The 27,243-nt window shown below is 52.2% G+C and overlaps 1 protein-coding gene across 1 annotated transcript; it reads right to left on the bottom strand.

Annotated features, from left to right (window-relative positions):
* Window positions 1-340: 340 nt before the first annotated feature.
* HGD (homogentisate 1,2-dioxygenase) lies at window positions 341-26,622 on the bottom strand. Its single transcript, XM_005433324.3, has 14 exons — window positions 26,465-26,622; window positions 20,858-20,929; window positions 18,285-18,373; window positions 16,501-16,606; window positions 12,528-12,587; window positions 11,958-12,049; window positions 11,322-11,356; window positions 10,049-10,128; window positions 9,815-9,914; window positions 6,708-6,832; window positions 6,024-6,128; window positions 4,728-4,854; window positions 1,287-1,468; window positions 341-689 (listed from the first exon to the last, which is right to left on the bottom strand). The coding sequence occupies exons 1-14, from the start codon at window positions 26,477-26,479 to the stop codon at window positions 558-560; spliced, it is 1,320 nt and encodes a 439-aa protein (XP_005433381.1). The 5' UTR covers window positions 26,480-26,622; the 3' UTR covers window positions 341-557.
* Between the last annotated feature and the right edge of the window lie 621 nt (window positions 26,623-27,243).

The raw sequence follows: 27,243 nt of genomic DNA, 5'->3' as shown, positions 1-27,243 counted from the left end.
AGTGAAGCACTGTGGATTCTCCAATCTTTTCTGATTTACGGTCTACTTTCCTGACCACCAAGTCTTTCCTTGGCAATCCTCCACAGAACAGCAGGCTGGAGCGGCCTGCTCGAATAGGAGGCTTAGGTCTGGTAGATCCTTCAGCTCTGTTTGTAAAGCTCTCCCCCTACAGAGAGCACAAAATGCTTTGGGGATCCCTGTCTTCTCCCTCTGGCAGACACATTTGGGGTGGTATTTTCAGGAGGCGCTGTGAGCGGGGGGCTGGCTGTCACCTCATGTCCACACCAGGTACAGCATTCACACCACCTACATGTGGTGAGAGCCGCGCAAGCACTTCAGCTTCAGTGTGTCACCAGGAAAGCTTTAATTGGTAAGAATAATGGTGGTTTTAAACGGCATTGCCAAATGCAGTGGGGATTTTCGTGGCTTGGTGGCTGCTGGAAATGCCGTTCTGTGCTCGAGCACTCCGCGTTGCCGGAGCTGAGTGCGGCACCACACGTCGGTATGCTGGATTTCCCTGCCTTCACTCACGTATTGCAAACAACAAATACTTCTCTTTACTTGCACTTAGGATTGAAATGGCTTTTCAGAGGTTCCCAGCACTTGTAGTAGTTTTTATCTAGGCGGTTGGAGGTCTGGAGGCCCCATTTGGTGACGGCGAGGCTGAGGGACGATTCGAACATGAATGCCTGTTGGGAAGAGGGAAGATAGGTTAGGGCAAAGGAGAAAAGGTTTAAATCCAGGCAAGGTGGCCCTGCTCCACTGCAACAGGACTTTGTATGTGTGGTCCAGCACTGCCAAATTCTGCCTCCTGGCTGATTAACCCAGGGGCAGAAAGCTCTTCAGAGCTGGCATCGCGACGCTGGTATTAACCAGGTCTCAAGAGTGACTCTGTGCTCCCTGCAGCCCCAGGAAAGCCAAGTTGTTCCAAAAGCTCTAGTTCAAGGTTCTGTTGGTGATCATCATTAGATTTTAGGGGGTGGAGAAAGGAGGACACTCAGAGGTTTTTCTTCTTTGTCCATAGGCTAAGACCAAAATTAAATTAATCAGCATGAAAATTCCCAGCTTCCTGCTCAGGCAACAATTTGTGTGGGCAGATGATCAAAGCTGCCTGGCATCACATGTCTCCAAGGCAGCTCCTGGGAGCTGAGCAGTGCGGGAGGTGAGTGCTGCAGCAGTTTGGTCTGAGTACTTTTCCAAGTTGCCAGCAAGAAGCCAGGCTGTGCTTTGAAGGTGGCACTGTGCCATGCTGTATTCAAAATCCTCTAGCTCCCTTGGCTCCTTACCATGGTCCCTTCCGCAACCCTCTCAGGCTCCAGCTTGGCTTTGCTCGCCTTCTCAAAACAGTCGGCATCTGGCCCGTGCGGAGTCATCATGCTGTGCAAGCTGGCCCCTCCGGGCTGGAAACCTTCCTCCTTTGCTTCATAGTGGCCTTTGATGAGCCCCATGAACTCGCTCATGCAGTTCCCTGCAGGAGGCATAGAGAAGAGGTTGCAAGGCAGAGTGGCCTGGAGGCATCGCAGCTGGGCCGTGAGCTCCTTGAAACCCACAAGCTAAGCTGGGCCAGACAGTAGAGCAGAGGTTTCTAAGCCAGGTATCGTGAGAGGATGCTGGGGATCCTGCAGGCGTGGCTTGGAAAGCTGTACAGGTTTTATTCCACTCTTAATTATCTGGATTCAGAAACAGAGCTCCCTACCGATGGTGCATCGATGCTGGCAGACCTGTGCTTTTCCTACTGCCTCGAGCTGCTTAAGTGCTACACCTGCCTACGGGCTGCGTGGTGGAACCTGATATTTACAGACTTGGATCAGAGATCTTAAAGCACTGGAAAGGGAGTTTTCCATCATCATCTCCACGGTACAGGCACAAAATGCCTGGCCAACAGTCTGGTGGGAGAGCCTGGTCTGCTGTCTCAGGTTATAAGCATCAAATCATTTTGTTCGATATTCTTCTATCACCTCCAGTGCAGTCAGGTGCTTATGCTTTTGTTTCACCCATTATCCACCTATTTCTCAAGAGCCACTGTGTGCCCAAAGACAAGGAGCCAAATCCTGTCCTTCCCTGAGGAAGAATACTTCAAGTAGACCCTTTGAAACCAACGGAGTAGTACACCACTAACTTAATTAAGGATGGCTGTGTCTAATCACTCACTGCTTACTGAGTTATGCTCCCTGTAAGTACTGTAACAACTGCCGGCCCAGTCGCTCAGCTTTAGGACACCTGATGTGATTCATCTAAATAACACGGCAACTTTCTGCTTAGTGGTCAGTTTTTGCAAAACCAGGACAGGCTTCTGTGGCTGTGTTATATATAGCCCTTTTTAACCACTAGTTCAGTCTTCGTTAAGTACAATCCAGGGTCTGAAATGTTTAACAACAATACTAATTTAGCTCAAAGCAGGGTTGGCCTATATACCTATGCAAACTTCCATTAATTTTCATCCCAGGCTGCCAGTGTCTCGTGTAAGACTGGATTGTTATGGGCTTTTCATTGACCCCGCTCTGTGCTGCGCTTGGCTCATTTGGACTGTGCAGACCCGAAGGGCTGGGTGGCCAGCGCTGCCGCAGCAGGGCTCACAGGGGCACGGAGGGAGAGTGGGGCGGGTGAGTAGGAAACCAAGCTGGGACTTAAGACCTGAGCTGAGACCAGTTTCTTACTTGCTCACAGATGGCCTGTGTGACCCTCAGCGACTTAGGTGTGCCTCCATTCCCTGTCGGTGAAATAGCGTTGTCTTCTACAGGCAGGATGTTGTGAAGTTAAAATCCCTGAGTGGCCGTTAGATACCCAGTCCCAGCACGGTAAGAAGCATACAAGTACTGTCTCAGACATGGGGCAATATATGCCCACAGTATAAAAACTGCATCAGACATTTTCCAACCTGTGGTCCAAAGACCCTAGGAGTAATTCAGAGCCTCCAAGGATGTAGAAAGGTGACCAAGAGAAGTTGGTATTTATCAGCTGCACAGCCACCTTTGTGTGTAAAATTGTTGTGGTATCTAAGGCAAATATTTTTGGGCCACCGTTGTTATATTTATACATGGGGCAAAGTTAGTGCAAGATGAAAACCGTGGCTCTGAGTGCACAAAATTCTCTGAACACAGGCTTTCCACTGCACCTGAGAAGAGGAGGCAACAGGGGGTTGCTGGCAAAAAAAATGGGCCTCTTGTGAAATATTTGGAGAGAGAAGAGTTCAGAGCACTGAACCTGTGCTACTGCCCCAGAACAAGATTCTCATCATGGTACTAATTTCAGAGGGAACCAATGTCCCCAGTGCCTTGATAACTGGCCGTTGCGGTGCCTGCCTTACCCACTCAGGCTCTGCCCTCTGTGCGTGGGATGAGCAGACAACCAAGTGGCTCATCATGAACCCAGTGTTCAAGCCTATGGCTGAGGTACTGTGGTGGGGTGAGTAGCTGGGGTAGCTGTATGGGTGCGCTTAGAATCACAGCATGGACAAAAGAATGAGAGTTATTTCAGCTGTCTGCTACCACGAACGAAGCAAGGTTGAACAACTTCATGTTCGTTAGGGCTCACGACGCATCCATGGGACATTAGCACAGCTCTGATGATGGGCAGCAAAGTAATTGTGGTTAACTAGGACTGCGTCTCACCTTTTAGGGTCTAAAAAAAGTGACTTGGCACTATCCCAGCCAGTCAGGAGACCCATTTCCATGTGGGATTCATTATTGCAAATGAAAGCAGGATGACAGGCCAGGACTTTGCTGGTGGGATTTACCCAGATGGCTGCATAGCTGCCTGCTGTGCTTGCAAGTGCCACTAATTCTGCCAGCCCCCAAGATGCTTGGAGATATGTCTGAGTAACAGGAGGAGCTGGCTATTAAACTGTGGTTAGTAAGTGTGCAGAAAGCCTCTCAGCACTTCAAAGTGACCACAGTGCAACCTCAATAGCTTCTGAGATGGGGCCTTTTAGCTGTTGCCAAAAGGGGTGCAGGATGGGTGAGAGTCCCCCCTCGGTCTCGCAGGGCAGGGTGCCCCATCCCCACCCTGAAGGACAGTCCCATCTGGGGAATTGGATTTCTAGCAGCCATTCATTTCAACACATGGCCATGCTCTGCCAAGACGAAACCAAAAACTACCCAAAAGAAATTAGCTCTGGTGATGGCAGCCAAATTCCAAAACCCTCAACCAACTCTCTGCCTGAGAAGGAGCCCAGTTCCTGATCTCTGGCTCCTTACATGCCAGGGGTACTTCCAACACTGTGTGGGAGATGAAGGAGGGCTCAGGAGAGCCAGCTCTCCTTTGCTGTAACTCTGATCTTGCCCTACGAGTGGCCTTGGGCAGCTTGACACACCTCTGCGCTTCTCACCACTTGTGGTATCATGTCTTCCTTTCTCCTGTTCTTTGTCTATATACTCTAGTGAGCTATTAAGGAGCTCATGGATGACAGGACAATTTCTGACACACTTGTGCAATGCCAAGTTCAATATGCACCCCGTCTCTGTGGGAGCCCCTTGAGTACAGGCACATCCATCTATGCAGACGCAGCCAGTCCTCACCCCTAAGTTTTTCTGAGATGCTCTAAATAGGAACATCTTTGGATTTGTTCATTTTCCAGGGAGGACTGACTGGCTCCGAGCAGCTGACTGCAACTGTGCCAAAGGCAGCCTGTCAGACTGCTTCTTCCCTGCGCCTGCTCTCAAAGAAACGGGGCTTGTTTTCTTTCTGCAGCCCTGTACTCAGGAAGAACCAAGGAGGAGCAGACATACGGTGGTAGTATGGTGGCCGGAAGGTGTTGTTAGCCACCCCCCATCGCGGGGGGAATATGACAAAGTCAGCGAGTGCCACTCCAGGACGGGTCGACTTGGCTGTCAGGACGGTGAAGATAGAAGGATCCTGAAAAAAGAAAAGCAAAAAGCATGAAGGAGAGCAGGGCTCAGAGCTGTCCGCTCCGGTCAGCCAGCCGGTAAACCTGACCGACACAGCCTCTCCCTTGCCTAAACACTTCTACCACCTGCACCGCATGGTGCGGATGAGATTTGTGACCCTGTATGACAGCACCCAGCATCTCGATCCCATGCTGAACATGGGGGGAAGACATGGGAATGTGTGGCTCTTCCTACGAGCAGCTTCGGAGAGCCCTCGCTGCCCCAAGCACAACACCCTCGGCGCTGGAGGCATGGGTGGGGGCAGCCGCGCAAGGCAGGGTGCTGTAATTCCAGAAGCAGTCTCCAGCACTCCTCCTACCACAAGACCATAGCTCTTCCTTAGCTGGTTACAGAGGACAGGAACATCCTGCTGGAGCCATTTAGCCTCACCGCCCTGTTAGTTTACAAACAGGGAGAACAAATTTCAGATAAATTGTGGCTTGCTGCAAGGATTTTTGAAGCCTCTAGTCCACTAAAGTGATTTCTGGGCTTTGATCTCAAAACCATCCTTCTCCTGGCAGGTTTTTCTGGAGTTTAAACAATGCTTTCTGTTGGTTTTCTCACTAGAAATGCTCCAGTCTCCTTGCACACCCACTTACAGAAGCAGCACTGAGAGATGGCATCGCTGTGGGCGCCTCTCCCACGGGGCTGGTTTCCTTTTTAGAAGAGCTGCTCACATTAGTTTGGGCTTTATTTTCCGTGAGATCTAGAAATTATTGCAATGAAAGCTGCCAGCTCTTGAAATGAATTTCAGTGCTGGGCTCGGAGGCAGCAGGGGAAGGAGGCTGTGCAACTGCAAGAAAGAAACCGAGGCAAGAATTTGAAGCAAAAGTCTTTTTGCTGAGTTGCATGTTGTGTGTTGGCTTCAGCATTCAGCCCTTCTCCAGGGTGCAGAAATTCTATGCTAAGCTGCTTAAAGCTGTTTAAGAAGCCGATCAACCTCCAGTTACGTCTTTCTACCACAAAAGAGGTGGTCTTTCTCTACAAGGGCTTGGTTTGGGTCCAGGGAAAGCAGTGCAAGAGATTTCAGACTGTTTCTTAGAGCACAACGTGTTTTTTAACGAGTGCTGAGCCCTTGGAGCTCGAGGTGATTTATCCACGAAGCATCGCTTTGCTTTACCCAGCTTCAGAACTTACCGCGTGGTCAAAAGCAACGGAATTAATGACCATGAATTTTTCCAGATGGTACTTGTACGGTGTGTAGTTCCCATGCCAGGCTACAACGTTGAAGGGGGAGAAATCCTACCAAAGCAGAGAGGTGGAGGGTTACTGTACACGGCCTGCCAACTCGCTGCACATATGCAGGGCGATGCTTTTTCCCAAATTCAAAATGGGTTAGTGGTGGGGAGAGTTGTGGCTGCAGCCTGGAGCACGAAGCCTTCAGGTACAGCCCGACATCGCAAGGATGTGATTTTCCTCAGCATTTCCATTCTGTGAGCCTCAGCCCTCCCCTGGGGCTTGGTCTCTAAGGGCTTCTGAGTGTCCAGGCAGCACCTGAACCAGGCCAGCTGGCTGCCACGTGAGCTCTCGGTGAGGAAGCACTGGCTTTCCATAGCAGCCCCAGCTCCTCTTTTCTACTCTGCCACTACAAACACACGGAAACACTGAGGCAAAGACCATGGTTGAGTCTTTGGGCAACCAAGTCTTCACAAACATTTTTTTTGAAGATGAAGGAAGCAAGAAAGCAGGGGCTCAGTCGTGCTCTGCTTAACCCAGCAGGACCTCCCAAGACTACGTGCATGTGACTGAGTTGCACATCCCAGGTCATTTACCGGCAGTCACTGTGCTCCAGTGTTCCCTCTTCTCCCAGAGCATCCTCACCTGCTGGGCTGAAAACAGCTTGCCCTGGTACTTGCTGATCACCGTGTAGCCCCCCGGCACTTGGCGGTCCTCAAACCATGCGACGGGCACCAAGAAGTCCCGTGGGTTGGCCAGGCCGTTGGCTCCTGTGAAAAAAAAAAAAAAAAAGAGAAATGCCAGAGCTCTTGGGCCACCTGCTAGCACAGCGAGAGGCTGCTGCAACTTTCTGGCTTTGTGGGTGCCTTTCTGCAGTTTGAATGACCTCACTGCTTCTTGGCCCACAGCGAAACCTGACATGGTCATGTACTTCTCGTGCTCGTATGAGTAGGTAATTGTAGTACATCCTAGCGTTTAAGTCCATGCTCCCCTTATGTGACTAAGACAGGTCTCCCCTCGTTGCCTGCTGAACATGATTAGCATGTCATCCTCGATTAAAGTCATGCAACAACTAGGAATTAATCAAAAAATGGAGGGTGAGTGGCTCTCTGTTCCCAGACACCCTGCTGGTTGGACACAGCCATGCAGAAGTTAGAGGCATGTAATGAGGGGTCCAAATAAACTTCTGAATGCTTGCAAAAAGAGTAATAAAATAAGAGATAGTGGTACCTACAGACTCTGGGCACACTGAGCAGTTGGTTAGTGTGAGGAGTGCATTTTCAAAGTGCAAAGCACCATATGGGTGCCAAAGCATTCTTCTTCTTCTCATTAGTATTATTGTTACAAAGTGGGTTTGAATTTCTTAGATAAAAATGCAGACATTACTACCTGCTGCGAAGGTTTAACAGTCAGTGCTTTCCTCCAGCTGTCATTTTTCAAGGGAAAAGTGAAGTCAGAATAAAGTAAGACCGAAATACAAAGGATCTTGGTCTCTGAGGGGAAGGCAGGTAGGTGGTGAGAAGAGGAGCTCTTATAATTGCCACCTCCTGAAAAAGTTTACAGGCAAGTGCACTCATTTTCTTTTCTCCAGAAAATAAACCTTATAATAGATTCCTGCCTTCTGGACTGGGCGGGGTGGCGGGGGGGGGGTGGTGGGGTGGCGCGGGGAGAATCCACCACACAAACCCATGCCAACAGTGTCTGAAAAACCAGCTAATGGGAAAACTTGTTACAAACAGGCTGGAGCAACATCAGTCATCAAGTGGAGCAGGCACGGAGCACGAGAACTGGGTGAAGGTGGGTAACCTCAGCTGGCTGAGAGGAAAGCTGCTGAAAACCCACGGTGGGCTAGATGTGGAAAGAGATGTGCCCGACACGTCATACAGGAGAGATGCTTGAGGCAGGTTCCATGAAACAGCTGCAAATTGGGTCAGTTCCCCACTGTACAAATGACCATCTTCACTGTCACGGTGGCCATGAGATGTTTGCAAAGGCCCCCTGAATGCGGATGGGCCACGCCAAGCTTGTTACTGAGCGGTAACACCTAGTTAGGTTGCTTCAGGCAGGGCCAGCCTTTTAGATCTCACTGAGAGCTAGAAGTTAAGCCCAGTCTAGTGTGGAAAAGAACCTAAAATGAAAAAAAAAACCAACTCATCTCAAAACACTGGTCCAAAAGCAGAGAACTATTGGTATGGGGTTTGTGGTGACTTGTAGAGGAATGAAGGCGGTCGGTTGATTAACATTGGTAACATGCAGCTGTGGCCTTGCCTCGAAGGCAGTGGGTTGATGGACCTGGATGATGTGCAGCTGTAGCTCGTCCCCACTAAGTGGTTAAATAGCCCTGAGGAGTGTGGGAGAGGGTGGGTTGGTTGGTTGGTTGGTTGGTTGGTTGGTTGGTTGGTTGGTTGGTTGGTTGGTTGGTTGGTTGGTTGGTTGGTTGGTTGGTTGGTTGGTTGGTTGGTTGGTTGGTTGGTTGGTTGGTTGGTTGGTTGGTTGGTTGGTTGGTTGGTTGGTTGGTTGGTTGGTTGGTTGGTTGGTTGGTTGGTTGGTTGGTTGGTTGGTTGGTTGGTTGGTTGGTTGGTTGGTTGGTTGGTTGGTTGGGTGGGTGGGTGGGTGGGTGGGTGGGTGGGTGGGTGGGTGGGTGGGTGGGTGGGTGGGTGGGTAGCAGTGTGGTCTGATCTCTGGAGGAAGGAGCTACAGCACAGACAGTGTTGCAGCCTACTAGTTTGTGCTGCAACAACTGGTGCCCTGTGTGAGGCTGACTGAGTTGGACTCTGACTACAACAGCTACTTTAGCTGTTATGGGGCAAGTTCCACCTTCCCTCCCTGTGACAATCTTAGCAGCAGCAGCCAGGTGTTTGGTTTTTTTTTTGCAGCAAGAAAAGTTTGGAGGCCAGCATTCCAGGGGTAAGGAAGATGAAATAACTGGAGCTGAGAACCTCCAGAAAGCTACCTGGGAAATCACAGCGGGGATGGTGGGGCTTCAGGTGCCATGCACCCTTGCCGTACCTTTGCTGCGGCAGCCAGAGGCCGTGCCTTTGCTACCTGTCATTGCCCAGCCCAGGGGCAGCTGGCAGAGGGTCTGTGGGTCACAAGAGCTACACCTGTGCTGGCTGAAAGTGGATCTGGGGCACAACACAGAGGTGCAAATGTGGTGCTGGTCTGAGTCCTGTGCCTCTGCTGCTTATTTTCTTGATTTCTAATTCTCCGAGGGGAATAGCTTCTGACACTAAGGCACTCTATATTCTAGAGCTCTAGGTGCCTCTGTCAACAGAGGTGGGGGGAAGAAACACACCTGACTAAATCTAAAATTTGGCTCCAAGAGTATCTGCTGCCTCTGAAATCTGCCTTTCCCTTCACTCGGTAAATTCCCTCCTATCACTCCAGCGTATGCCATGTCTGTTTGTAAGAGGCCTCAGCGATGACTGCCTTTTGAGTTTCTTTTGGTAGGAACATGTTCAGAGCCAGCAGACGGGGACTCCCAGACCAGAAGGGTAGAGAGAAAGTGGGAAAGAGGATGGGAGAGAAACAGTCTCCAGCGCCAGGGGAATCTCAGAACGACTGGGTTGTCACATTTTTTGGGGGGGATGCTTGCTCTGCTGGGGAGTAACAGTGCTGGGATAGAAAGCATCTTCGTGAAGGAGGGCGTGCGTGGGAGGATGTATTACATAGGGTATCAAAAGGTGGGTTGGGACTTGCAGTTCTTGCCTGTCCCTATGAATTTCACTGTAAGTCTGATGGGAGATTGTTACCGATGGGTCCCAGGTCAGGCAGCTCGAAGTGTGCCCCGTACACCTCCAGGAGGTAACCTCGGGTCTCTCCAAACACCTCCACGCTGAAACGCATTCCTTGCTGGAAAATAAAGGAAGATACTAGGATCCTCCCAGGATCGGGAGGTTTGCTGACAGACCTTGAACAGCTGAATGCAGAAGCTGGCTTGCTTCAACATCAGGCTCTGAGCCACAGGCAAGGCGCAGTCAGCTTACCTGGATGACACAGATTTCATTGGGCTCCACTAGCATTTTCCCAAACTCAGTTGTAATGAGCAGTTTCCCTTGCTGGGGCACTGTGGAAACAAAATACAGGCAGAGGAGCTGAAGTAACGTGGTGATTGCCACCTTCCCTGTCCCCCCAGAGCACCCAGGCTCCAAGGCAGAGCACCGGGCCTGTTCTGACCCTGCTTCACAGCGGGACCGGGCTCCCTCGCCTGTGCGGAGCCTGCGGCAGAGATGCCCATGCTGGATGCAGAGTTTCCAGACCAGCCCCGTGGCCTCCACGTCACACAGGTACCTGCTTGAGGCTTGGCCATCCATCACCTCCTGGTCCCTTGATGGAGCGTTTGTGCCACAGCCCAAATAAATGGGACTTGCTGTGGTTTTGGCCATACGTGTCTGTCTCATGACCTTCACGATAAAATGGTGCACATGCCCATCCTTGTCATAACTGTGGTGGCATGAGATGGCTGGGAATAACTAATTCTCCCTACTGCTGAGGGTGGAAGCAATGCTTCACTAACGTCCGCAGTTTTCCATGACTGTCCTTGTGCAGGGGAGCTCACATTTTGACTTAAAAACCTAGCAGATTTACAACACCTGCCCTAGCACTTTTACTTCACAGTAGTGAGGGAGGTGAGTGAGAACAATTTAATAGCTATTTGATGGGGAAAATGTTTCTGTTGGTGACCTGAAGGCATTTCTGTCCCTCGGTCAACCAAGACACAAGCAAATATCAGACTTACGATATCGCTCAGAATATTTTTTGGCATATATGTACTTTATGTGCCAACCTCGATGCTCAGTGTGGCAGCCTGGTTGCCTGAGGCTGGTGGAGCACGGGAGTTAAGCTTCCATCCCAAATACTCTTGGACTGCAGCAACGAAGGCATCTAGCTGTAAGCTGTTCAGAAATCTTGAGGCTTATGTTTTCCAGAAAACCTCCGCCTGTGGTGTGCCTCATACCGGTCAGGGGAGCACGGGGAAGCGATCGCTGAGCACCGCACCAAGGGAGCTGTGTCACTGCTCAAAGCCAAAGCTGAGGTCTGGCTCAGAGGGGCACTCCCTGAGCTGCGCAGGAGCAGTGCAACCCACCCAGCAGCCCAGCTGGTGCCAGACCACCACATCGGGATGGCACGAGGGTGAAGCCCACCCTCTCCTCCAAATCTTGGCTGTTGGGCCCAAGGCTTTGGAAGAACAAAGAGGCAGCAGGTGGCAACCCAGGTAGACCCTTGTGGGGGAAAGGACAAGCCAAAGCATCAACTCACCAATCAGGAAGTCGCCATCTGAATTATAAAGGCATCTAAAGAAAAAGGAGAACTGGAAGGTCAAGATGCTGTAAGCCCCAGGCACTTACACATGCCACGACCACGGCTGGGGGTTTTGAGCTGGAGAATGACGTGGCAGAGGTCTCCCCTTTAGCACCAGAAATGCTATTTGCAGGTCAGTGAATGCAATATACTGGCTGGTGCAGAGGGAGGTTCAATATGCCTGGCCGGGAAGCAGGACGTCCTCTGACCTCTGCCAGGTCTCTGCTGTTGTGGCCATGGTTGCATCAGACGTTGTAAACTAGGGAGCAGGGCTGGCTTCCCCCATGAGCCGCTGCAGGGGTAGCAATGCCTGTCAGAGGCTGTGTGCATGGTGACCTCCAAGGAGCAGCTCTGGTCCCTGAGCCAAGAGCACCTGGATCCAACACATCCCCTCTTGTTGCACCCCCATGTCCAGCTCCTTCCTCTTGGAGGCTGCATCCCCACTCCCCCCGTGCTTGGCCATGGAGCACAGCCTGCCATGGACACCATGAGCACCACCCAACATATGGACACAGGGACATAAAGACAGTGACACTGTACACGTGTGGGCAGCCAGCCATGGGCACCCGAGCCTGCGGAGCAGCAGTCACTGACCTGTTGAGCATGGAGGTATTGCAGACGAAGACATGCACGGCAATGCCGTTGCGTGCTCTGGGCTCGCCGGCACCGCACAAGGTGTGCAATCCCTGCGGGAAAGCCAACGCATCAGGAGTGAGTGGTGGGCACGGGGCAGGGGGCAGCCCCCTTTTCTCCCCTGATCCCACCCCCGTGCTGGGCTCACCCTCTCTCCTTGCTTCCCACACCACTACCAGCCTTCCCATGTATGGCTTTTTGCCAGACATCTTGACTTTCCTTTAATAGATGAAGGATTTCTTAAAAATCCATGTAAGCTGGTGTTTTCCAGCCTGGGAACTGGGGAGAGCTGCAGGTTGGGGTTTGTGTGTTTGGTTTTGGTTTTTTTTTTTTAAGAGTTCCTTCAAAGGCAATGAAGAAAATCAAGTCCACTGTCAGTTGGTGGATATCTGGGAGCCTCTCCCCCCTCCCACAGACGCTCTGCAAGCCCAGCAGTGGCAAAACTGCTGTTAGCCCGACGCTGAGCATCCCACGTGCCCCCCCACCACCCAGGGGCAGCAGCAGTGGAGGGTGCCCTGGCCCCTGACTTACGCTCACAAAGTCCAGCTTATTCTGAGGGGCTTTGGGGATCTCGAAAGGTTTCCATCGCAGCTAGATTCCAGCAAACGAAAAGCAAGAAAGGGATGCCAGTGGTTATAACACAAAAGGTGGCAATTCCAAAGAAAGCAGACCCCCGTGTGTCCCCCCGCCGGCTTCCCTGCCCTCTGCTAGCTGAGGTAGCTTTCTCTTTCCTCCTTGCCTTGCTTAATTTGGTTTACAGGTTTCTTTTGATTTATGGCACTTCTTTTCCTTTTTAATCATAATTTTGTAAAATAATTGGCAGGTCTGTGTGGTGCAAAGGTTAAAAAAAATAATCCTATTTAAAAGCTGTCTCTCCCTCTATTACTAACAACACTACTGACAGCAAAGAAATTCAGTTCAGCTGTCTTTGCACAGCCAAATCGTCACAGCCCTGTGCTCCGCTCCGTGCTGGATGACTCACTCCCTCCATGACCTGAGCTTAACGCTTCTGTTTGCTCCACCTCATTTTCTCCACATCTGAAGCAGAAAAATCTCTACCTGCGTGAGTGGGAGCTGCGAGCAGCGCTAATTACTTCTTAAAAAGCCTGTGGAGATCCTCAGGCAGAAGGTGCTAGAAATGTCCAAAGTATTTATTACTGCTAATATTGTGTTAAGGGTCTTTGCAGCTCTTGGGAACAAGGTGCTGCAGCTGAGAGCTCCTCGCTGGGGGGGTTCAGTGCAGGCCAACCCAACCCCCCCAAATCAGGAGGATGCTGACACGGCAGCTGCCAGATGTATCCCCTGCATCGATGCGCTTGACCCCAGAAGAAAGCGCTGTGACTCTGGGAACCCACAAAAACATTTTCTGGCTTTTAGCTACCTGACCTGCGGGTTCTCGACATGTTTTTAGGCTGCTGCCCTGAGAAAACAAAGTTTATGGGACTCTGTGTCTGTGCCTGCTGCTCCCCAAAATTGTGAACTATGTGAAATTTTGGCTAAATTGGAAAGGGATACAAAGTTATTCAATTCCCCCAAGCCGTGTTGCAGTTTTCCAACACCAAATCAAAATGTGGGTGCCCAGGCAACTTGTCAGGCTCTCCAGAGAGCCGGCCTTGGGAGAAAGCAGGCGGCTGCACCCAGCCAGTGCATCGCCAGCAGCGCTGAACGAAGCAGGGGCTCGTCGCTAATTAATCGGCTGCACCCCAGGCTTGGCCCCGCAGCTTGGCCCCCTCTGCTCTGCTCTCCAAAGCCATCTGCTCCCCCAGGGCATCCCACCACCACAGCCTCGTGGCAGCCCTGGGTCACCGGGGTTGGATCCATCCCTCCTCCCTTCCGCCCCCCATCCCGCTCGCTGCCTGGCAGAGGCATGTTTTCCTCCCTGGGAGACCCGGGCAGCTCCGTGCCAGTGCCTGCTGAGGGTCACACTGCTGGGTGGAGGGGAGGAGGCTGCTGGAGAACCTGTGTGTTCTGGATGGAGACACCAAATGCACCCGCCAGCAGATCAGCTGTGACCCTTGCGAGACATTGGCACCTCACAGATGAGCCAGTGAGCCTCAGGGTTTGCTTTCAGCCCTCTTTAAAGCTTTTTTTCCCCTTTGGCTTCCAAGACAGCCTTCCAGACGTGAACCAGAGCCAAAGCAAAGCATGGTCAGAAGGTGCTGCAGAGCCTGCTGCCACCCCCAGCAGCGGGACCTCCCCCAGGTCCCGTTCATTTCGGGGCATCTGTGAGGGCCAGCGGTGGTGGCTCAGAGTGAGCTGTTCCTCCAAGAACTGTTTTAAGCCTTTGGGGTTGGGAATTGGGACCCAGTGGGTAGAAACCGTTGGGAAATACGGACAAAAAGGACACGCAGAGGGACAAAGAGAGAAGACCCCGAAAACGAGGGGGAGAGAGGCGGTGGGGAGGGAGAACAGGGGAAAGAAAAGGAATAATGTCAGGTATAAAGATGGTCTAAATAGAAGCAATTTTTCTGGCTGAGGAATACAGAAGATGACAGTAAGTCTACAGACGAAGTACTAAGTATAGTGCAGTCCCTGCAGAACAGCTCCATTTTCACTTCGGTCCCTGTGGGCACCTCCACAGCTGTCATTCCCGTGGGACAAGGGGAGCAGTAAGTGCGTGTGTCATCCAGCCTGTTGGTTGCAACTGAAAATGGTGTCTGGCCCCTCTCCTCTGAAATGTTTGCAGACTGCAAAGCCACTGCCTGGCTCTGCGCCGTTTGTCCACCGTGTCTCTGCTGCACTTGGGTGTCACCAGCGCAAGAAGAGAAGGAGCGCCCTGAGCCAGAATTCCAAGACAGCCAGTGGCAGCCAGCACCAGGTGCTTAAAATGGGGGGGGCTTTTAGTGTTGTTTCCTTGCTGCAGCATCCGTGAGCCTCCTGAGATATGGCACCTCTGTGCTTACTATTATTTTATGGGGTTTTATCTTCCCAAGGTTTGTCCGATCCCTTTTTGAATCCACCTGCATCCTTTTGCAAGAAGCTCCACCGCTGACGCTTTTTATTTTTAATTTAATGTGACGTTTGATAATTGGTATTTGTTTTCTCCCTGCCTTTTAATCATAGCTTCCCTTGGTCATCTCTATTCCAGGCTGGAGAGCTTTCCTTTGTTCCTGCATTTCTTGCACAGATGCTACCCATATTTCTTCATCACCTTTGTCCCCTTTTCTGTTTTGTCCCCTACGCCTTTTATAATTCTGTCGTTGTCTTTGGGCAAGGTTAAAGGATATTTTTTCCCATTGACTTCAAAGGGCTTTGCATAAGGTGCCTCCATATGGCCATCCTTTTAGATGGATGATGATTGGGAAAGCTCCCTAAGTGAGCTGGGCGAAACGCAAAGCGCCGCAGGGAAGTGTCGGTCTTTTCCAACAAACTGAACCTGGTCCCTGGCTCTGCTTCAGAGAGGATGAGAGGGAAAGCAGGAAGATGGGTCCCACTTACTGCTAGGAAATGATCCCTCTGGGTTTGGTGATTGCCATGGAGAGCGGTGAGAGAGAGTGGGCAGGAGCTTTGTGGCTGTTCCCTTAAGTAAAAGATGTGCAGCATGTAAATGGCTTGAGATGCTGGAAAGCCAGGCATCATGGAATTACTGTGACCGTAAATAACCACAACAGTAGATGTGGGCTGCAAAAGAGCATCAGAGAGGGATGAAGTGGTCACAGAAGTCAATGGATCTTCATCTGAGAAGGAGCACCAAAGGCACGTAAATATGAGCCGGTCACCACTCCTTTGTCAGTGGCTGGAAAACATATTCCAGCAGAACTGGGAAAGTATTTAGACAAATGGGGAGGCCGCTGGGAGGCTGGAAATTAGCTAATGATGATGCATCAAAGGACAGAACCTGAGCAGAGTGAAAACTGATGGCCATGAGATGATGTTGAGAGGAGAATGGCAGGAGGAGATACTCAGCTTAGCAAAGCCAAATGTTCTGGGGCTGGCAGGGAAGAAATCATGATTAAAGATGATGGCAAGGCTGTAACAGAGGAAGACAAATGCCATGTCTCTGCATGACTCTCCAGAATGAAGCCTGATTTCCCACAAGGGCTGCGGAGAAATGGGCTGGCAGCCAGCAGCCTCTCCAGAAGCGCAGGGAAGGAGGGGGTGGATGGCAGAGACATGCTGCTGCTCTGCCTGCCGGGCCCGGGCATGATGAGCCTTTGATGGGGGACACTGGAGAAGAAGAGAAAGCGGCCTGAGAGGTGGCCAACAGGAGCCTCCAGGGGAGATGATAGAAAGCACAAGTCAAACCCTGTGACACTGGGAAGCAGCACAAGCATCCATCAGGGTGGGAAGCAACAAGCATCACCTCAAGGTCTGTCTTTCCTTGGGTGAACCAAAGGTGAGGAGCAACGGGTGGCACCCAGGACCCCAGCCCCTGTGTTGGCCAGCCCCCCAGCTCCCTACGGCTCTTCTCAGACCTCTTACAGCTCAGCACCTTTGCACCCCTGTTAGCTTAATCGCTGGGCTGTCATCCTGGCAGGACCAGAGCTCTTTCCAGCATGGTTACCTGGTTGGGGTCAGGCTCAACTTCATCCCAGTTGTGTGTCAAATGGCCTTCCTCGAGAGGCTTGAAGGGTTTGTGGCAGACTGAAGGTAGGATCCGATACAGCCAGCTACAAAGAAAGAAAAGTCCTGGATTAGCCTGGAGAAGAGGTTAAACCCTCTGGGTGGCTGCCGGCTGATTGAGCTCCTGAAGGCATTAATAACATTTATGATGGTGGCAACTGGGCCAGAAGTATTAAATACCAAACACTAGCTCATAGGCAGAGACTGCCAGAGAGATGGCTTTTTGTTATAGGCTCTAATTACAAATATATGCTGTTCTATATAGGTAAATGCCTATATGTGTGTTTACCTATACATACATTTACATTCTCACACACACCTATATATATGTATATAAAAAATAAAGATACAGCTTTATCTGTCACTGCAATACAGCCACCTCTGAAGTGAAATAAAAACCTATTTAACCACAGCTACAAAGCCGGCCGGACACGGGATGAGCGCAGTATCTAACTGTACGTACAGAGGAACCTTCAGGAGCCAGAAGGTCCCGTCCAGTATCTGAATCTGGATGCGCTACTGCAAGAAGCATCCTATGCCTGGCTGGCCACGCCCATAGGACCACCAGCAAGCCCATGCAGCGAAGGCCAGAGTTTTATGTGGGATGCTGTAGGAGGCCTTCCATGCCTCCATTGCCACCTGGGACTGTCACTCTCCTTCCTGGCTGCCTGCCGTGTCCCTGGCTGCAGCCCCTGCTGCTCCAGCAGCTGCGAACAGCATCCGCACACCATGCACAGGTGCAGCCAAGCCTGAAACTGGGCTTTTAATCAGGCAGGTGAGCAGAGGTGATGGGGAAAGCCTGAGACAGGCAGGGCTGCCAGTGCCTTTGATGTGTTAACAGGGGTGGTTGCAGTTTGGGTAGGTGGGAGAGGGGAGGAAGGAGCTCTCCCTTGAGAGCTGGAAAATTTCCATCAAGGACGTCTTTGTGCAGCAAACAATGATTCATCCCTTTCCCACGCACACCGCGAGCTGGCACCAGCCCCGAGAGCAGAGCTCTGCTAGGCAGCTTGGATGATGCATTTGCCTTTCATTTGAACGAACAACAGAAGGGACAGAAAAGCCACCGTGGGAGAAGTGAAATGAGAAATGCATCTTCTGCAGTCTGGTCATGGATGGAGCATGACGCCTGGGACAGAGCTCCAGGACGCTTGCTGCTGGCTGGAACAAGCCGTCCCCAGCAGTGCTGGCAGCACGGGGTGGTAGGCAGGGTGCTGGGTGCCTGGCTCTGCTCTGAGCCCCTGGCCAGTCCCAGGACTGGTACAGCCCAAGCTAGCGCCTCACCAGCCCAAGCCCATGCGCAGGAGCATCCTGAGGAAGAGGAAGGGCTCCTGCTCAGAGGCTTGGTTTTGACACTGTCCATCAGGTGCTTACCAGTGCCAGTCGCAGCAGCGCTGAGGCGCTCAGGCTGAGACCCTGAGATTGTTTTGCACAGCACACACAGCCCACTCAGGACCATCTGGCCCCCATGAATATCACCTCCCCTTCCTCGCCTTGCTCAGAAAACCACTTTCTTTCCCACCCCAACACCTCCTTTCTCAGCATTTTTGTAACCCACTCACCCCACTGAAGCCTTCCCTCTCCCATGGTTTTCTGCCCTTGTCTCTCTCCCGGGAGCTTTTTCAGCTGGCAGAAGGCACTGGTGGCCCAGAGGCAGCTCCTCCATCGTTCTCTGCTGCATGCCCCAAGCGCCCCCCATCACCCGCCCGCTGCTGGGGGTCACAGTACCTTCGCTTGTTGGTGGGCCGGGGACAGGTGAAGGCAGAGCCCGAGAGCTGCTCAGCGTACAGGCCGTACGGGCAAACCTGAGGGTTGTTCTGAATGGGAGGAGAAGGAAAAATAAGGAGTGAGGAGTGGCAGCGTGGGATTTAACTGTGGAGCCCCAGACAGAGCACAGTGATGGGTGCCCAGCACCCCGATGCCATGGGGTGGACTCTGCTCCTGAGGCTGTGCATCAGCCCTGGAAGCTGTATCTTCTTGCTCCCATGATGCTGGGTGCCCCACGGGTACCACCCAGCCCCCCAGCCCCTTTCCCACACGAGTGCCCTGAGGAATCGGCACAGCCATGGAACAAGCTGCAAGAGGGCAGTGCTCATAGCACCAGCAACGGGAGCGTCAGGGAAAAGGGGGTTATTCCCAGTGCTTACAGATTGCAAAGCAGACTGTTATCATGCCCAGATTTTTCTGAGGAGCAAGCATTCAGAGGGGTTGCCCCAGAGCCTCGTGTCTAGCTGGCTTTCCAGAGGACAGACTCCCAGCAGCTGCACCTTTGCTTCTCCGCTCCTGCGCGCTAAGGGCCCCCTTCTCCTCCTGCCCTCTGCCCAGGGGAGGGGTGATGGAGCAGGCATTTGGGTGGCTTGCTCCTTCCTCCTGCCCGTGCTGTTTGCTGCCTGAGAGCAGGGTGACCTGTGTGGGAGCCTTTGCTGTGTCTCAGGGTTTCTGCACAGTGCCAGTCCTCCTGCGGAGCACAGAGGGGACACCTTCCCCTTCGCAGAGCCGTGGGTACCACTAGCACAGGTTTAGCAGCCCTTGTGAGTTCACGACTGAAGGACAGATTCCTCCTTTTCAGAGAACAGAAACGAAACATTTTGATCTAAGTAGGCCAGCGTCTATTTGTTTGAGATCAGCAAGAAGCAAAGGCATCCAAGAACTGCAGGAAATATCCCGGTGGGACAGTCATACGCCATTTGCTATCCCATCTCCCTCCTGCAAGGTCTAGTTTAGCATCCTGTTACCCTGCTGCGGCCGAGCCACTCAGCCATCCATACGGCATCAAAGGCTGCCCTGACAGGTGGGCAGAGGGAAGAGGTAAAGCTCTCACAACCCACGTAGCTTCCAGCCTTGAAACTCCATCGTGTCCGTATGAGTATGCAGTGAAGCAGGGGGATCAATAGCCCTTGTCATTTTTATCTTAGCCAGCACTACTGCAGATGCCAGTCTTATAAATACTGCAGAGGGGAAAGGATCCACCTCTGGGACTGGAGATTTTTTTGTGTCTAACTCGTTTTCGGATTTTTCTGTTAACCCTTTGGACACCGAGGCCGACCTCTGTGCAGATGAGGGCACCTCAGTCAGGAGCTGGAGGGGTCCTCCTCCTCCTCCTCCTCCTCTGGAAAGCGGTGCTGCCCGGGGACATCACGAGGAGCACAGCTCACTGCCTGTTCAGACCAGCAGCCACCACTACCAATCTCCCAGTTTTCAGGTGCCTCTTTCTTACATTTTTTCTCCAAGCATCTGCTATAGCCAGTCTCAGAAACAAGGCACTGCACCAGCTGAGCCACCAGTCTGACCCAGCACAGCACTCTGTCTTTTTTGTGGGCACACCATAGGCTGCAATGCAGACCCGGGGGACATATATATGCATTTAACACGCCCTTGTGTTGTGTGTTACCAGCCACACCAGCACACAATGTGTAAAACGTCAGAGCTGGGGAGATCCAGAGAACTCAGGAAAAGCAAAGTGTAGAGCTCCCAGTTTGACTTTAATTCTACTGGGCTCTTTGCACAGAGGATGATGAGTTGCTCCAAGAGATGTCATTGACTGAGCATCAGATGCTGCCATCCGAGCACGAGGGATTTCCAGAGATCCAACAGAGGGCACAGTCAGCCTCGAAATGTGCGCTGGTGTACCGGAGACCAGGGCAGGAGAGATGAGAACACTTGAACCCTTCAGTTCTTGCCTTTGCAGACCAAGTGGCTAGTGTCACATGGGTCACCATTCCTTTCTTTCAAACAGAATGACACATGATTTATTTTCATAAAACATGTTCATAAAACGTTTAAGAATGGATCTGTTTGTTTATATACTACAGGCATTCATGTCCCCTCCCTGCAAAGAAGCTGCTCTCCTGCCCAAGGCTTATAAACCAGCTTTGACAAACCCAATTCCTACAGAAATTCCCAAAGCTGCTTCTTCTGCACGAGCACATCTCTCTGCCAAGCTTCAAACTTCTGCTCTGGTTTATTCCAGAGCCGGTGGCTTCCTTTTCCGTGCCACTTGTATCACAGACTCCTTTTGGAAAAAAGCCCTGCTGTTGAGCAGAGGTCATTTAAGCAAGTCTTAACCTCAAGGTGAAACTTGGAAGCTCGCAAGTAACTTAAAAATAGAACGTATGAACAGAAATCTTTAACTCTGATTTTTGCCAATGTCTTATTATTCCAGTCCTGCATGAAGAAGGATCCTGGAGACTTTCATGGTGGCAGAGAGGAAGGAAACACGTTAAGATGAAAAGAAGCCCCAGGAACAGATATTCACTCCATTGCATGTAATTTTAATAAATCACTTTAAAAAAACTCGGTACCTGTCCCTCTGGTAAAGCTCCGGGGCAGCGTGGATCCTCAGAAACATGTTCATTTCCAAATCCTGACATGTACTGTAAAACAAACCACACAGCTCATCAGCGATTTGAAAACACAAGCTAAACCTCTCCAAACCACCCAGTCATCACTTCCCCGTGTGTTTTTCCAGGCTCTTTGTGTGCATTAAGAATTTCTCAAGTCATCTACTTGCATATTGCCACAGGCCATTTCCACAGTTTCTAGGTTCACTTCAGTAGCTAACTTGTGGCCTGGGAAGCACGGATGGGATCTGCTCTCCTGCCAAGTCTGCACATCTATTCTGACCACACTCTGCAGCATGAAGGCACTTGAGAAATAAGCAAAATATCACATATCCAGTCAGACTGTATCAAGAACAACAGGGTGATGTACAGGAAGAGGTGAGCACCAGCATTCCGGAGGCATGCTAGCACCATCCACATTGGACCTGACTTCACTTGAATAAGGGATGTTGCAAGATCTGCAGACTGCCTTGCAAATTTATGCACTCACATGCTCAGGGGCCGAAAGTGGGAGCCATTTGGTTCTCACGTTCTTGTGATACAACCCCATGACCATCAAGAAAAAGGTCAGGATGTAGGTGGGATGAGGGAGGAAGGGAAACTCACCTGGGACTTAAACTGTATCACTGATTTGCCCTAAATAAGCATCGCCCAGTGGGGCGTGAACTGTCCACCGTGGCGGTAAGTGAGAATTAATCCATTCCCGGACAATAATCTGATTTTCTAGGGCAATGTCAATAATCTGATTTTCTAGGGCGATGTATACCGGAGGGACCCATGGCTGGAACAGAGCTGCTTGCCCTCCCGTGCCTGCCCTGCCTGGAGCTGCGATGCTCTGCGCGTGGCTAAAAGCCACGGGATCCCAGGGGACGTGGCTCCCGGCTTTGCGGCACTGAGAAAAGCCCCACGGTAACCCTGAGGCACACAAGGGAAGCCGGTGTAACAGAAACCTTTGCTTTGCACTGACAGAAATGTAAATACAGTCCCTTCAGATCCTATAGAAAGGCACGAAGCCACCCTGTTGAACTCTGCGTGAACACGGAGGTGTTTTGGCAGCGATCAGTGGTTCAGCTCCGTGGCCTGGGGAGAGAGTTAAATATTAATGCTCCCCTCTGTCACCTGCCTTCACCCAGCAGCGCTGGGATGGCAGAGCCCAGGATTGCCAGCGCTTGGCTGACACACACACTGCCTGTGCCGGGGTGGCTGCGGCACTGCCATGCGGCTGCACCCCAACAGCTGCCGGGGGGCTCCAGCGCCGAGACACCCCGGCAAGTGGCAGGGACCCCCCTCGGTGCGGCACCTGGGAGGCAGAGGTCTGGCACAAAGCCAGGGGGACAAAGCCCCTATACCTGCTTTATTTTACTATTAGAGTGCCTGGATTATTTCCCCCAGGCGTTCTCATCCTTGTGCAATTTGCAGCCCCCCTCCCAGAAATTTCCAAGCGTAGCACACAGAGCAAACCGAAAACCGCCTGCGAAACCCAGTGGTTTCCTCAGGCACCTTCCAGGGATCTGTAAGAAAACTCCTTTCCCAGTTGCAGCCAGGCTGGCTGGAAGCCCTGCTTAGCCTGGCCCTGAAAACATCTCGCTTTCCATCAGTTCGGGGAGGATATTTCTCTCCTTACAAACGAAAGTGCATCACCAGGACTCTGCTTTCCCCTGCAAGAAGCATATTGATATGCAAAGCAGCAGGTCACCTAAGCAGCCTTGGCAAATGTATTGTACTGGAGCATTTCTTTTTTTTTTTTTCCCTGCCCTTTTTTTTTTTTCCCCTCCCCTCTTTTAAACGGAAATGCAGCAATATCTGATGGGACTGCAGCAGTTCCAGAATTAACTGAGACCTTCCGCACTGCATCCTCCTCTACCAGCCACATACAGGTGGTGGGAGCATTTGCCTGCGGGGCAGCCTAGATGAAAAGGCGAAGAAGGGAGGAAGAGGAGGAGGAGAGAGGCAGGCTCGTTTTCTAGAGGCACAGCCAGCAAGGCCCAGCAGGTTCTGCCATTATTAGCACAGCAAGGAGAGGGTTAACGCAACGTGCAGGCTGCTTTGCTGAGCATCACCTGCAAGATGCTCGACTTGAAGCTGGTGGGGGACTGGGAGGAGACAGTCCGTGGTCCTCGGGTGGGTTTGTCTGGTGGTAACCAGCATGTGCTGCCCAGCAGCCCCTTGCCACGCTGCTGGGGCCAGGGGGGAAGGCGGCACGGAGACTTTCGCTGTGAGAAATCCATCGTCCATCCTTCAGGCTGAAAAAGCTGGTGAGCCACATAGCTGGCCTGCCCGTTCCCATCGCCAAAAGCCCCTTTGCTCCTGCCTGCTGGGCCAGGGGACGGAAAGGAACCCGGCTCAGCAGCGAGGACCTGGTGCCAGCCACTGCGCAGTGCTCACCACCGGGCAGCGGTGCAGGCGGCATCTGCTGCCTTCCTTGGCTGTGCACCACCGGGGGCTGTGCACCACCAGGGGCTGTGCACAATCATGGGCTGTGCACCACCGGGGGCTGTGCACCATCGGGGGCTGTGCACCATCAGGGGCTGTGCACCACTGAGGGCTGCGGAGCTGCTGCCACCACCCAGTGATGCAGGAGGCTGGGTGCTCTGGGGCAGGGGAGCCGAGGCAGGGAAGAGGTGGCGTTTGGGAGAGGGTGCCATCACCCTGCTGCCCTGAGAGGGGGGGCAGAAGCTGCTGCATCATTGTTTGGTCAATTGATTCTTCCTTGCCAAGAAAAAACCCCAATTAATCCTCAGGTAACTGCATCGAGGGCCAAAACAAAGACATTGGCAGGACTGCAGCCACGGGAGGGGAGACATCATCCTCCCGGTGATTTATCACCCCGCGTGTGGCTCCAGGGTTTTGCCTGGATGTTCAGAGTGGCTTTTCTCATTCGCTTGGTTTATTTTGTCTTTCCCTGTAGCAGACCTGAGTCTCTCTGAGGATTCTCTCCCCGGCACACCCTTAGGGGTCGGTGTCAAACACCACTTGGGCTGCCACAAAGAGCTGGGTCACCCAGCTCACCGTGTGTGTGGAGGCATCACGCGCCAGGGCTCTGGGGCACCGCACTGGGACCCTGCCGGTGCAGACCTGTTGGGAGCAGCGGTGCAAGTGCCAGGCACATCACAGCCCTTCTCCCTGCCAGCCCCCTGAGCCCACCTCCTGCCTCTCCATTGGCATTGCACAGGGTGCCCCCAAGACAGGGGAAATGACCCCTTTCTGCCCACCCAGCACCTCCACCAGAGCATCCTTCCTGGGTGGCAGAGATCCGGCAGGATGGAAGCCAGCCCTTCTCCATGAAGTGGCACAGTGTTTTCAGTCCCACGCAGCCTCCCCCCAGGTCTCTGCCTGGCCTCCACAGTCCCCAGCCATGTTCTGGGCATCTCCAGGCTGGGTGGGTTAATGGGCACTATTCTGGTAACTGGGCAAGTGATTTCTTTGTAGAACAAAAAGTTCTCTGTGGTCCTTGTTTTCACTTTTCCTTTTAATTACTGTTGTTATTTTGTTCGAGATCCTGTAGCTTTATATGCAAACAGGATCTTAGGAATTCATCTGACTCCTCTTTGTTTTTCGTTTTGTAGTTTTTCAATAAAATGGGAGAGATAAAAGCTCAGCACGGCATAAAAAATTCAGCAAAGCTCATTGATTGGAATAACTGGGATGCAAAGCAGAGTGCTCGCAATGGGTGTCGTGCTCTGACCTATAAACTATAACCTTTTGTTCACCGGATTAGACAGCAGGCATGGGAGAAACGCATTTGAAGTCTGAACACACAGACTGCAAAATAATTAAGGTCCTTCTTCAAACACTGCATAATACATTTCTCTATCAGCTTGTGCTGCAGGACACGGGAAAACAATATTCATCACCCCACAAAAGGCACGGCACTTTGTACTGGCTCTGTCCAGCCAGCACCACAGCGTCTAACACAAACCCGCAGGAACAGGGACACGAGCATTTGGGCAGTGAGCAGAGCAGGTCTCACCCCCTGCATGGGGCTCCACAGTCTCCCTGAGGGGTAAAACCAAAGCACCCAAACTGGAGCTCTGCCCGGTGCCACCACGGTGCCATGGGGCCAATATCCCTGGCAGGAGCTGCTGCCTCCCCGGCGTCTTGCCGACCTTCTGCTCCAAAAGTGCTGGGGGTGGTCCAGGTCCCAGACCCTTCCTGAAGAGACCTGCCCAGCTCCAGCATGGGGGAACTTGGTGGAGGAGGCAAGAGAAGGGTGGATGCCAGGAGGAGCGGAGAGAAAGGGCGAAGCAATGGTCTTGGGGGAAAGATGCCGAGGGAAGTTGGCTGGGGAGAGGTGACAGTGGGGTGTGGATGTATATGATGCCTCAGAGGAGGTGCTGGCACAGCAGCTCGTTCCTCTGGCCAGCTCTGGGCAGAGCCGTGCTCAGCCTGCAGCCACGGTCACACCAGCCAACAAGGTGTTAGGGTCTGCTAGGAGTGAGTTGAAGCTGGACATGGAAGATGCTGTCTTTGGTACTATATATAGGGCTACAGCTCGATATATCCTCACTACATAAAGCGGAGCTGCAGCTGTACATGGCAGATGCTGTCACAGCCGTGGCAGAAACCAGTGCCCACCCACCCAGAGTGGTGCAGGGGCAAGGCTGCCCCACTGCTGAAAGAGGATGGTGAGAGCTAGGGGTGTCGGGGACAGGCAAGGAAGAGGCACGGTGACGTTTCACTGTATGAGACAGGACTCGTCAGAGATGGATCAGCAGACCTGTAACACCGTGGTGTAAAATAACAAACACGGCGGGAGGTGGTGAAGGAGCACATCCATGTGTCTTTCGGGTATATCCAGAGCCAGGAAAAGGCTTAGTGACAACCACAGCCCCAGAGTCTGGGGAGAAGCATGATGGTCCTGCACAAACCCTTGAGACCCACCACGTCCTGGGGCCAGCCCTTGCCACTCACGCACCCTGACGGCCCCGGGGCAGCCCCCCAGCAATGACGAGATGCTGATGAGATCCAGGATTGTAAGTCTCGTGTTCCTACACATGAACGCCAACCCCACCGCATCCCACCCTTCTCCCCAGCCTCCCCCATGCTGCAGGAACGGCGGCAGGGGAAGCTCCTGCTGGCTGCCCCTCTGGGGCTCGGAGAGGGGGGCACGGCTGGACCCCGATGTGCCAGCGTGCCATGTGAGGGGTGCTGAGAAACTGCCCTGGAATGGAGCCGCTGCTCCCCTGGGCTGCCGCAGAAGATGGTGGCTGGGGTTGCAACATCTGGGCAGATGTTGCCAGCCAGATTTCATAGGCTGAGGGGGAAACACCCCCCTGGCAGCGGGGGCAGGAGGAGGGGTGCTTGCGGAGGGTGGGGGAAGGACAAATCATGCGATGAAGAGGTCCTGTGCTGGGACAGCCTGACCAAGAATAGTTTCCAAAGAAGGAGAAGAGGGAGAGAAAAGCCTGTTCATAGATGAAAAGCGGCGAAATCCTTTACCCCAAGAGAGCTTTAAAAAAACACACCTTGGAACACCAGGAGGTGCACACGCACTGACACCAAACCCAGTGTCGGCAGGGAAGGGGTGTCCGCAGCCAGCACCGGGGGTCGCAGACACCGACTCCTTACCTGAAGGCCGGTCATCTTCCTCCTGGTCTTCCTCCTCTTGGAGCAGCCACAGAGCCCTGGCCGGTCCCTGGCCGAAGCAGCCTGCGAGCGAAGCCTGCTAGCTGGCTGGCCGAGCTGGGCTGGTGGCAGGGTGACAGTGCTGCAAGTGAGAAAGTCCACAGGAGTTTTCAACCTGTTTGCTCAGCCCAGTCTGTGTTTAACCAAGCACCAGCCCTTCGGCGCAGGACCAGCCCGGGATCCGTTTGAAGATGATAAGCAGGGGGTGAGGGGGACTGGGTTCCCTCACTGCCACTGTTCCTCTTTAGATCTTAAAAATGGGGCTGTATTCCCCACCCATGGCGTGGCAAAAAAAGAACAAGGTGTTTAAGAACAAAGAAAAACCACTTTTGCAACGGTTTTATAAGCTTCTTTCAAAAGTTAAACCTCTAGAAATTTTTAGATACCGTCCTCTAAACGTGTACCAAAAGTTGTTAGTTATGCTGTGTTATGGTGGGGGTGGAAAGGATCACATCACCGTCCTGGTGAGGGTAGCAGTATTTGTGAAACACCATGTGGCAACATTACGCAGCGTTTTGGGGCCAAAAGTAGGGGAGGGTTTTGTATTCCTGTGATTAGAAGTAGTGAGAGGAACTTATAAATTCTGAAATATTAGTATTTTACAAGACAGCTGTTGCTGAAGAAGGAGCAGCAGCAAGCATTTAGCTACAGAATACTAATGAAGGTAGTTCTGCATTTCCAGAAGTTGCAAGGAAAAAAAAAATCAATTTTTTTATTTGATT

This window comes from Falco cherrug, chromosome 5, assembly GCF_023634085.1.
Source record: "Falco cherrug isolate bFalChe1 chromosome 5, bFalChe1.pri, whole genome shotgun sequence".
Classification (NCBI taxonomy): Eukaryota; Metazoa; Chordata; class Aves; order Falconiformes; family Falconidae; genus Falco; species Falco cherrug.
Note: the sequence above shows the minus strand (reverse complement) of the source record. Positions and strands in the feature narration are given on the sequence as shown.

Bases quoted from the DNA above. Each gene is read 5' to 3' on its own strand.
- HGD (XM_005433324.3), bottom strand. The intron at 16,607-18,284 runs GTACTGTGACCC...CTTTCTTTGTAG, and splicing joins CGGCCCACCAACAAGCGAAG to CTGGCTGTATCGGATCCTAC. The intron at 4,855-6,023 runs GTAAGTTCTGAA...TTCTTTTTTCAG, and splicing joins CCGTTGCTTTTGACCACGCG to GATCCTTCTATCTTCACCGT.